Raw genomic sequence first — 12,508 nt, 5'->3', positions numbered from 1 at the left:
ATTCTGAGATAACCTCCAGACAGATTGGTAGTTTATATTCTGAGATATCCTCCAGACATATTGGTGGTTTATATTCTGAGATAACCTCCAGACAGATTGGTAGTTTATATTCTGAGATAACCTCCAGACAGATTGTTGGTTTGGTTTTTGAGATAACCTCCAGACAGATTGTTGGTTTGGTTTTTGAGATAACCTCCAGACAGATTGGTCCTCCAGACAGATTGGTGGTTTGGGTTCTGAGATAACCTCCAGATAGATTGGTGGATTGGATTCTGAGATAACCTCCAGACAGATTGGTGGTTTGGATTCTGTGATAACCTCCAGATAGATTGGTGGTTTGGATTCTGAGATAATCTCCAGACGGATTGGTGGTTTGGATTCTGAGATAACCTCCAGACAGATTGGTGGGTTGGATTCTGAGATAACCTCCAGATAGATTGTTGGTTTGGATTCTGAGATAACCTCCAGACAGTTTGGTGGTTTGGATTCTGAGATAACCTCCAGATAGCTTGGTGGTTTGGATTCTGAGATAACCTCCAGAAAGATTGGTGGTTTATATTCTGAGATAACCTCCAGACAGATTGGTGGGTTGGATTCTGAGATAACCTCCAGACAGATTGGGGGGTTGGATTCTGTGATAACATCCAGATAGATTGGTGGTTTGGATTATGAGATAACCTCCAGACAGATTGGTGGTTTATATTCTGAGATAACCTCCAGACAGATTGGTGGCTTGGATTCTGAGATAACCTCCAGACAGATTGGGGGGTTGGATTCTGTGATAACATCCAGATAGATTGGTGGTTTGGATTATGAGATAACCTCCAGACAGATTGGTGGTTTATATTCTGAGATAACCTCCAGACAGATTGGTGGGTTGGATTCTGAGATAACCTCCAGATAGATTGGAGGTTTGGATTCTGAGATAACCTCCAGACAGATTAGTGGTTTGGATTCTGAGATAACCTCCAGACAGATTGGTGGTTTGGATTCTGAGATAACCTCCAGACAGATAGGTGGTTTTTATTCTGAGATAACCTCCAGATAGATTGTTGGTTTGGATTCTGAGATAACCTCCAGACAGTTTGGTGGTTTGGATTCTGAGATAACCTCCAGATAGATTGGTGGTTTGGATTCTGAGATAACCTCCAGATAGATTGGTGGTTTGGATTCTGAGATAACCTCCAGAAATGAAAGTGTGGATGGACAGAGAGATACACGTGTCTACTGTTTGTTTATATAGGATATCCGTGAAAGTTTGTACCATGAAACGTTTTAAATGGCTTCAAACAACGAAGGAAAGTAGCCCCAAACATTTCGTGTTTTACAGTATTGATGACGTAATAGATATTATGAATTGTTTCATGTCTCATGAATTTCAGTGTTACACCACCTGAATTTTGGAGTTTCATCTCCTCTCTGGTTTAAGTAAACAACATGTAAACATTTGGCTCATTAAAGATGTTCTTGCACAGAGCAAACTACAAGAGTTACTAAAAGTCCTTTACATTTACAGTGGACACCACCAGGACTACAGGATTTGGTCAGATTGTAGAGAGCCTAGCTATATAGCTACAAAATGTACTACAAAACCAGTGGGCATGCTGAAGTTATATCTATGTGAATACTGAAGGTATATCTATGTGAATACTGAAGGTATACCTATGTGAATACTGAAGGTATATCTATGTGCATGCTTAGGCATATTTATGTGAATACTGAAGGTATATTTATGTGAATACTGAAGGTATATCTATGTGAATGCTGAAGGTATACTTATGTGATTGCTGAAGGTATACTTATGTGAATGCTGAAGGTATATCTATGTGAATGCTGAAGGTATATCTATGTGAATGCTGAAGGTATGTACGGTATATCTATGTGAATGCTGAAGGTATATCTATGTGAATACTGAAGGTATACTTATGTGAATGCTGTGACGGTATATTTATGTGAATGCTGTGACGGTATATTTATGTTAATGCTGTGACGGTATATCTATGTGAATGCTGAAGGTATATTTATGTGAATGCTGAAGGTATACTTATGTGAATGCTGAAGGTATACTTATGTGAATGCTGAAGGTATATTTATGTGAATGCTGAAGGTACACTTATGTTAATGCTGAAGGTACACTTACGTGAATGCTGAAGGTATATTTATGTGAATGCTGTGACGGTATATCTATGTGAATGCTGTGACGGTATATCTATGTGAATGTTGAAGGTATATTTATGTGAATGCTGAAGGTATATCTATGTGAATACTGAAGGTATATCTATGCGAATGCTGAAGGTATATTTATGTGAATGCTGAAGGTATATCTATGTGAATACTGAAGGTATATCTATGTGAATGCTGAAGGTATATCTATGTGAATGCTGAAGGTATATTTATGTGAATGCTGTGACGGTATATTTATGTGAATACTGAAGGTATATTTATTTGAATGCTGAAGGTATACTTATGTGAATGCTGAAGGTATACTTATGTGAATAATGAAGGTATACTTATGTGATTACATTTAAATGCAAGTCGTCAATAGCAATCAGTTATAAAAGTTTGGAGTTATAAGCAGCAGAATACTTACAGCAAGTTTGGTATACTTTCCCTGGCTTAGGAATGACATTTTCCCTTTTGATTAAGTACACATCCAGTTGTAAGGTTTGCTATAGCCTTTAGGGTATTGATGTAATTAAGGACACAGACATGACTCCCATTAACGTTGTGCAGACGTAGAACTGATGACCATCACTAGCAGGCAATTATGTAGGTCTATACAGCTACAACTCTGTAGCTCCCAGCTACCATTAGATAGTCACTTTAAAAGCAGGAGTAATGTGGTGAAGAAATATTTCTTCGTAGTTACTTGTAGATAACGTTTCCAGAATGTATACAGGTATGTACTGATATTACCAGCACCATGACAAGTCAAGATTTCAAACTTCCCCTCTATGTATACATCACGGCAGTGGCTTGCAGACACAATCACTGACACATGTAAGCTGTGTCATATATCCGGCACACAATATTATACACACTTGTCATCCACTAATCCCAAATAGATTTCTACTCCTGTGACAAACAATGTTTAGAGAAGGTGCTATACTTCCGTCACGAGACAGACTGTGACGTCCACATTGTGTATCGTGTCTTAAGGCTATAATATATCACACACAGGATCACTACACAAATGTCTACAACTAGATCATCATACAGGTATTAAGTAGCATGTGAAATAGCGGACAGATCAAGTAATTACCTGTAGCTGCCCTAGGGCAACTCAAATGGGTGCCCAAGGCACATGTCTGAGGGATGGACATACACGTCCTACACACACAATCACACACAGCCATCTAGACAACAGTCTGCACCACCTTGTACACACAGTATCTACACCACATGACTAGCTGAAAACTTATCACCACATCTCAATGATTGTCAAATTGTGTCAATAGATTTGAAAAAGGAAAATTCAACATGAAATATTTCGCTATGTAAAGTAGCCGAGACAAACAGAAGTGACAGTCTTAAAGACCTCAGTGTCCACTGGGAAATGGAAGAATCCTTTTCATGAAAATACTTGAGATGACTAAATACAATGTGTTTAAGTGACTCTGTGATATCTTGGTGCACAGAATCCAGCTAACCAACAGTACGTACAAGTCTGCACTGGCAATTTTACAGTCAGGTGACCTATACTAGGCCATGAGGTAGACTATACAACCTGACATGGGAAATATCCAAACACTTTATATCAGGTGAAGGCAGAGTGATGTCCGATACCCAGGGATACCCAGGAATTGAGTCCCATACACCCACAGAGCACATACCTCTACTGACCCAGTCAGGTAAGTTACTTAATCATTGGTCGGACATCAGTAGATAGGATCCTAAAACTAAGATGGTTTAAACCATGTCAGATATATCCTGGGTACAACCGTATCTAATTCCCAGCTAAAACAGCTGGTTTGAATTAAGAGCATACTAACATACCAATTATAGTGAAATCATCAGATTAGTGGTGGCTCGATTGATGAATCTTGAATGTGCATGATTGTGTGACTTAACACCTGAGGAACTGAAGCTGTAAACCTTTAACGAGACAGAGCTAATAAATTTGAGAGACCGTTTTGGATCTTACTAAATCCAGCTATCACAATACTGAATCTTCTCCCATGCTTTATTAAGCCTGATCATGATTAGCTATAGAAATCAGAACTATCATGTACTGTCTAACCTGCCTTAACAACCCACAGTTTACTCCCAAACTTCCTGTGTTGTAGGATCTTATTTAAACTTATCTTCCCCTGAATTTTTACCATATACTGTACCTGTAATAAGCGACTTTCAATGTGACAAGAGACAGTGATTTCTTGTCTCCATGGAGTAAAATAACCCATACTTGCCAAATCTTTGAAATTTCCATGTGGGAGATGATGCATGCTCAGAATCAAATGTACCTTCAGGTGATATCATCAGATCTTAGAAAATAGGAATAGTTAGCAAATTCACTGGTTGAAAATGCTCAGTTTTATGGTGCAAAATTGGGAGTCTCCCTCCTACATAGGGGGAGTTGGCAGGTATGATTAACTTGCTAAAGTGACTCTATGAACTATATTATCTCAGTAGAAAATATATACAGATATCATGGTTTAAACAATAAACAAACAATAAACAAACAAGATGCCCCTGGCAGTGCCCGGTTTAGGGTCATCTATAACAATGTATGAGATATACCGTTTGATTGCTCTAAGCTACTGATCGCAGGTAAGCCATGGACTGATCTCTCAACGACCCGATACCAGCAATATCATCTGAGCAGACAGCGTTATAAGTGGATAACAAATGTTTCTGGGTGATAACAGGAAGCCCAACAAAAGATAAACAACCCAATCAGTAAAGGCGTGCTATTGTTTTACCTGTTTGTAACAAAGTATCAACAACGATCGTCACATAGGGTCATATATAGGGGGACCACATGACAGTAAGAAAATTATAACTCCTTTCTTATAATCATTAACAGGGTATAGGTATAGGGATATGGTATAAAATAACAAACCTTAAGTATACATGTATGTAACAGCTAGAGGTCATAATTTTTTCAATGCCTCCGCTAGGAGTCAAACCAGGGACCTCTGGCTTACAAGTCTTACACTCTACTGAATGAGCTAAAGAGAAATTCTTCCTAGCAGAGTTGGTAGGAAGCAGCTAGTATTTTACTAGGGTCAAATAAAAATGTCAAAATGCAATGTTCGTATGGAAACATGCCAAGTTAAGTTACCATTTAACTTTCATCATCATCTACATGTATCATTACAGAGTTTTATAGACATTCTCTGTATTGGCTGTCAGGATAACAACAACAATCAAAACCTTCAGATGAAGAAAAAACAGTGATGGTAGTACATATTATTACATGTATATCATAGCTTATCACAGCTTGTAGGAAAATCAGTGGATACAAAGGGGAGGTAACTCTAATCACATTACAAATTATTTAATTGTGTACAGCAGTTATGCAATGGTCAGTTAAATAATAGGTCCTAATATCTTTGACCAAGGCCTATAAAGACATGCTATTTATTATGCAGATATAAAACATTAAGAAGCACAGTGTTACTTGTGTATTTATAGAAAATTATGATGCACATTGTACGAAATCTTAAACCAGTGTTAAGGTAATAGGATTGTGTCGCCATTTCTCAGTGGAATTTCTTCAAATTTTGTAGTTATATTGCTTTGAAGTAAAGAAAATTTTCTGCTACAAAAAAAATATAGGTTGTCAGAATTTTAAGGATTTTAAATGGAAATTTATGTAAAAAAGAGTGAATTTTGAAAAAAATGTCAATAAAAATGATAGTGACATAGATAAGTATAGCATTAATGTATATCAATTTCATAAATGCTGAAATTGTGTAAAATTAATTATCTATAAACGATTAAAAATTGACATTTTATAATAAAACCATATACACATATTAATTGCATGTAAGAGTTATCGTTCTTGAAAAACTTCACAGCAGTGAAATAGGTAGCCGGTTTCCTGAAGTACAAAAAAATGGACACATGTGACTCATTGATTAAAAAACAACTGAATTAATGTCTGGACTGCTTTGAAATACTTTAATATTGAAATAACACACTGTTCTGTCAATAAACAACATACAATATTCATCAGTTTAATATTAAACATTCGAATATGCGGAAATTGTGATACTGTCTCGCTACATTGGGTTTTCAACTAGGGATGTACTTCCTATTTCCGCTTAACAATACACTCCTATGACCTTAAGGGGCCACCTGTCTTATGAGACCTTTGTTTACAGGACTCCGATCAGTAGTCAGATAGGGCAGGTTTGTCTCTGTAGAGATTCAATAGGGGGACACGAAGAACAAACTATTTGTAAATTTTCATACAATTCTAAAAAGTACGTTATAAATTTGATATTTGTGTTTATGAAGAGTAAAGCTATTACAGATATCCTGTAGCAATACCCAGTGTGGAGTGATGAGTAACAACTACAATCTGTATGGTACAAAGTTTACTATATATGTGGGAGTATAATCCAAAGGTCATCTACACGTTTAACTCAGGATGGTTCAACCATTACTTCTGTAACTCAGGCTGGTTTCAACCATTACTCGTGTAACTCAGGCTGGTTTCAACCATGACTCCTGTAACTCAGCCTGGTTTCAACCATAACTCGTGTAACTCAGGCTGGGTTCAACCATTTCTCCTGTAACTCAGGCTGGTTTCAACCATTTCTGTTGTAACTCAGGCTGATTTCAACCATTTCTCCTGTAACTCAGGCTGGTTTCAACCATTACTCCTGTAACTCAGGCTGGTTTCAACCATTACTCGTGTAACTCAGGCTGGTTTCAACCATTACTCGTGTACCTCAGGCTGGTTTCAACCATTACTCCTGTAACTCAGACTGGTTTCAACCATAACTCGTGTAACTCAGGCTGGTTTCAACCATTTCTCCTGTAACTCAGGCTGGTTTCAACCATTTCTGTTGTAACTCAGGCTGATTTCAACCATTTCTCCTGTAACTCAGGCTGGTTTCATCCATTACACCTGTACCTCAGGCTGGTTTCAACCATTACTCGTGTAACTCAGGCTGGTTTCAACCATTACTCCTGTAACTCAGGCTGGTTTCAACCATTACCTGTGTAATTAGGCTGGTTTCAACCATTACTCCTATAACTCAGACTAGTTTCAACCATTACTCGTGTAACTCAGGCTGGTTTCAACCATTACCTGTGTAACTAGGCTGGTTTCAACCATTACTCCTATAACGCAGACTAGTTTCAACCATTACTCGTGTAACTCAGCCTGGTTTTAACCATTACTCCTGTAACTCAGGCTGGGTTCAACCATTTCTCCTGTAACTCAGGCTGGGTTCAACCATTTCTCCTGTAACTCAGGCTGGTTTCAACCATTACCTGTGTAACTCAGGCTGGTTTCAACCATTACTCCTGTAACTCAAGCTGGTTTAAACCATTACCTGTGTAACTCAGGCTGGTTTCAACCATTACTCATGTAACTCAGGCTGGTTTCAACCATTACTCGTGTAACTCAGGCTGGTTTCAACCATTACTCCTGTAACTCAGGCTGGGTTCAACCATTACTTCTGTAACTCAGGCTGGTTTCAACCATTACTTCTGTAACTCAGTCTGGTTCAACCATTATGTTTTGACAAATACAGTTTGAGACCCAAAGGAGGAATTAAGGAAGCAAATTATGTCATGTTAACATAAAGTTGATCATCTCTAACATTTTTTCTCAACATATATAGCAGAAAAAACAGTAACTACAGAACTAATATGCACATCTGTAGGCCAGCTGGTAGCCGAAGGCTATTGATAGTAAAAATATATCTTGAAACGGTGTATCTAGAGATTCAATAGATAAATAGAGCAAAAAAAAATAGTAACTAAATCTACTGAGAGGATTACTAGTGTCACTTAGTCCTACATCCCAGTACACTACTGGTGTCACTCAGCCCTTCATCCCAGTACACTACTGGTGTTACTTAGCCCTTCATCCCAACACATTACTGGTGTCACTTAGCCCTTCATCCCAGTACACTATTGGTGTCACTTAGCCCTTCATCCCAACACATTACTGGTGCCACTTAGCCCTTCATCCGAGTACACTACTGGTTGACACTTAGCCCTTCATCCCAACACACTACTGGTGCCACTTAGCCCTTCATCCCAGTACACTACTGGTGTCACTTAGTCCTAAATCCCAGCACACTACTGGTGTCACTCAGCCCTTCATACCAGTACACTACTGGTGTCACTTAGCCCTTCATCCCAACACAATACTGGTGTCACTTAGCCCTTCATCCCAGTACACTACTTGTGTCACTTAGCCCTTCATCCCAGCACACTGCTGGTGTCACTTAGCCCTTCATCCCAGCACACTACTGCTGTCACTCAGCCCTTCATCCCAGTACACTACTGGTGTCACTTAGTCCTACATCGCAGCACACTACTGGTGTCACTCAGCCCTTCATCCCAGTACACTACTGGTGTCACCTAGCCCTTCATCCCAGCACACTAGTGGTGTCACTTAGCCCTTCATCCCAGCACACTACTGCTGTCACTCAGCCCTTCATCCCAGTACACTACTGGTGTCACCTAGCCCTTCATCCCAGCCCACTACTGGTGTCACTTAGCCCTTCATCCCAGCCCACTACTGGTGTCACTTAGCCCTTCATCCCAGCACACTACTGGGGTCACTCAGCCCTTCATCCCAGCACACTACTGGGGTCACTTAGCCCTTCATCCCAGCACACTACTGGGGTCACTCAGCCCTTCATCCCAGCACACTACTGGGGTCACTTAGCCCTTCATCCCAGTACACTACTTGTGTCACTTAGCCCTTCATCCCAGCACACTGCTGGTGTCACTTAGCCCTTCATCCCAGCACACTACTTGTGTCACTTAGCCCTTCATCCCAGCACACTGCTGGTGTCACTTAGCCCTTCATCCCAGCACACTACTTGTGTCACTTAGCCCTTCATCCCAGCACACTGCTGGTGTCACTTAGCCCTTCATCCCAGCACACTACTGATGTCACTTAGCCCTTCATCCCAGCACACTACTGCTGTCACTCAGCCCTTCATCCCAGTACACTACTGGTGTCACTCAGCCCTTCATCCCAGCACACTACTGCTGTCACTCAGCCCTTCATCCCAGTACACTACTGGTGTCACTCAGCCCTTCATCCCAGTACACTACTGGTGTCACTTAGGCCTTCATCCCAGCACACTACTGGTGTCACTCAGCCCTTCATACCAGTACACTACTGGTGTCACTTAGCCCTTCATACCAACACACTACTGGTGTCACTTAGCCCTTCATCCAAGTACACTTCTACTGGTGTCACTTAGCCCTTCATCCCAGTACACTACTGGTGTCACTTAGCCCTTCATCCCAGCACACTACTGGTGTCACTTAGCCATTCATCCCAGCACACTACTGGTGTCGTTTAGCCCTTCATCCCAACACACTACTGGTGTCACTTAGCCCTTCATCCAAGTACACTTCTACTGGTGTCACTTAGCCCTTCATCCCAGTACACTACTGGTGTCACCTAGCCCTTCATCCCAGCACACTACTGGTGTCACTTAGCCCTTCATCCCAAAACACTTCTTGTGTCACCTAGCCCTTCATCCCAGCAAACTACTGATAATCATCACTAAGAGTGATTTGGTTATTGAGAAAACGTCATTTGTTTAGACAAACTTGGTAGCACTTCATCCCAACATGCTACTGACTAAATATCAACACCCTAGTCCTTTTAGTTATTTAGACGAAATAGCTTCAAAAACTATTTTAACATTTAACCCATGGTCAACATTTAACCCATGGTCAACATTTAACCCATGGTCAACATTTAATCCATGGTCAACATTTAACCCATGGTCAACATTCTTTTTTTTATCATTTAACCCATGGTAAACGTTCTTTTTTTTAACATTTAACCCATGGTCATCGTTCTTTTTTTTAACAAATTTGGTAGCCCTTCATCATCGCAGCTACTTGAAAAATATTGAATCCTTGGCCTTTTGATTATTGAAAATTTAAATATCATTACATATGACTAATGGTCATTCAGAAGAACCTTTAAGATTATTACACATCTGACCCGTGACCTTAAAAGTGGATCAAGATCATTCATTTGAATATACATATACTTTTTATGCCCTTCATTCTAGCATTCTACTGGCCAAACATCATCACCTTAGTCCTTTTGGTTATTTAGAAGAATTTAAAAAAATGTTTTTAACATTTAACCACTTTGACCTTGGAAGTGGTCAAAGTTATACATTTAAACTTGGAAGCACTTCACCCCAGCATGCTACTGGCAAGATATCATCTATCTGGGTATTTTAATTATTGAGAAAAAGATATTAAAAGATTTTAACAGATTTTGACCCCTGTGCCAATGAAAAGAGAGTCAAGGTCATTCACTTGTACAGAGATGGTAGAGCCTTTACCCAGCATGCTTCTTGCTAAATATCAACACTCTTGGCAATTTGGTAATAGAACTTTTATCACCCTGAGACTCCTGGGACCAGTGTTGGGGGCCACGGCCCCAAACAGCAAATATCGGACAACTTTTACTATTAATTCTTCTTGGCCAATGATTTCGGCCTTTTCCTTTCCGTGTATTTTACTTCTCTTTGATATGTCATCCAATTTTCATATCCGTAATGCCAAAGATACGAGATTCATTTGACTTAACTCTTGACAGCACAGTGAGCAAACAATATGTAAACAACTATCGAAATTGAATTAAGACAGTGAGAAAAATTTGGAATTTGGTTGGGGAAAGTTTTCATTAGCCGAAACAGTGTCAAATGGGTTTAGTGGGGTGTGAATTATGAGAACTTATAACATATGGGTGCAAACAAGTATAAGTGGCATCAGGGAGTGTAAGAAAGTGGCATCAGGGAGCATAAGAAATTACCACACATGCCAACAAGTATAAGTGGCATCAGGGAGTGTAAGAAATTACCACACATGCCAACAAGAGGCCAAAGGGCCGTGAATTACTCACCTGACTGTTTCGGAATTCAAGTTGAAGTTTGCCCAGTAGTTTATAGAGTACAAGCTTATAATGTACGGACATACAAAATGACAAACTGGACAATCCCCTATGCTCCCCAGACTTTATATTTATATAGAGTACACATGCACAGTGTCAACAATGTATCCAATATATATGTACAGTATATCGCAAAAAGGAAATTAAGCATTATAAAACTAGCATGTAGCTACTACCATATATCGTTCCTCTACAGTAACAGAGTTGTGTCCCCTTCACCACACTGGCACCTAGTTATCACAACATATATACACACCTGTTACACACCTGTAACTGTCTAGACCGTATGCTTTAATTAAAAAAATTACATTCAGTGAGAAATCAAATACACTTAATTTCAGACATTTTGAATTGCTAATCAAATATAAAAAGGACATGATTTATTTACTGAGCTCTTCTAGATAAACTCTTGTTCATGTCTCAATTCAAGTATTAACTACAATCATGTTCCGGCCAGTGACATCTGTACACAAACATATAATCCTTTACTTTGTACAGAGGTCTTTTGTTGTGTGATAAAAATATCAACTACTTGCTTGAATTCAGCACCTGGTGTTATACATGTTATACACGGTGCACACTATATCAGGACGTTCAACCTTTCCTACCCCGATCAGATTTACCTTATCAGTATCCAAAATGGTCGCCCTCACAATGACAAGCAAAAAGCTAAAAAAGATCAGCTATATTTAGATTGTCATAATGATTTCAATTGGTTTCTCAGAATGAAAGTGGAATAAACTGTCAATACAAGACCAAAAAGGAAGTCACTTAACTATACAAGATATACATGCATGGTGTCTACTGGCGGGCTGCCAACAGGATCTGTACAGAAATACAAGGTATCAATGAACATTTTAAGGTAATGTGTTGCCCCAGCAGTACAAGGTAATGTGTTGCCCCAGCAGTACAAGGTAATGTGTCTGTCACATTAAACTGTCCAATACTGTGAGTTTTGCGTAATATTAACTTTTACGACAGAGAACATTATAGCTGTACCTCTGTAACATTACAGCTGTACCACTGTAACATTACAGCTGTACCACTGTAAAATTACTGCTGTACCACTGAAACATTACAGCTGTACCACTGTAACATTTATAGCTGTACCACCTAAACATTATAGCTGTACCACTGTAACATTATAGCTGTACCACTGTAACATTATAGCTGTACCACTGTAACATTACAGCTGTTGTCACACTGGGTATACGTAACACCATTATTTACCTGGATGCTGTACAGGCCCTGTGGAACTCATCACACTGATTGACACCATTACTTACCTGGATGCTGTACAGGCCCTGTAGAACTCTTCACACTGGGTGACACCATCACTTACCTGGATGCTGTACAGGCCCTGTAGAACTCTTCACACTG

The 12,508-nt window shown here is 39.5% G+C and overlaps 2 protein-coding genes across 4 annotated transcripts in view; one reads left to right on the top strand and one right to left on the bottom strand.

The window, feature by feature from the left end:
* LOC110461798 (copper-transporting ATPase 1-like) overlaps positions 1 to 12,508 on the bottom strand; it is a 67,252-nt gene that overhangs the window by 39,634 nt on the left and 15,110 nt on the right. Inside the window, exon 1 of one of the 3 annotated variants that reach the window (XM_021515467.1) lies at positions 2,591 to 2,732. The exons of the other annotated variants lie outside the window; for them this stretch is intronic. Within the exon in view, the coding sequence (XP_021371142.1) occupies positions 2,591 to 2,629 (39 nt within the window). The 5' untranslated portion in view covers positions 2,630 to 2,732. Of the gene's footprint in view, positions 1 to 2,590; positions 2,733 to 12,508 lie in introns of those variants that run through there. 3 annotated transcript variants of the gene reach the window in all.
* Positions 3,427 to 12,508, top strand: part of LOC110461799 (beta-1,4-mannosyltransferase egh-like) — a 32,642-nt gene continuing 23,560 nt past the window's right edge. Inside the window, exon 1 of the mRNA XM_021515469.1 lies at positions 3,427 to 3,851. The gene's annotated coding sequence lies outside the window, so the exon portion shown is untranslated. The remainder of the gene's footprint in view (positions 3,852 to 12,508) is intronic.

This window comes from Mizuhopecten yessoensis, unplaced genomic scaffold (genome assembly GCF_002113885.1).
Source record: "Mizuhopecten yessoensis strain PY_sf001 unplaced genomic scaffold, ASM211388v2 scaffold10679, whole genome shotgun sequence".
Taxonomy (NCBI): Eukaryota; Metazoa; Mollusca; class Bivalvia; order Pectinida; family Pectinidae; genus Mizuhopecten; species Mizuhopecten yessoensis.
The sequence above is the reverse complement of the archived record's forward strand: the minus strand, read 5'-3'. Positions and strand labels throughout refer to the sequence as shown.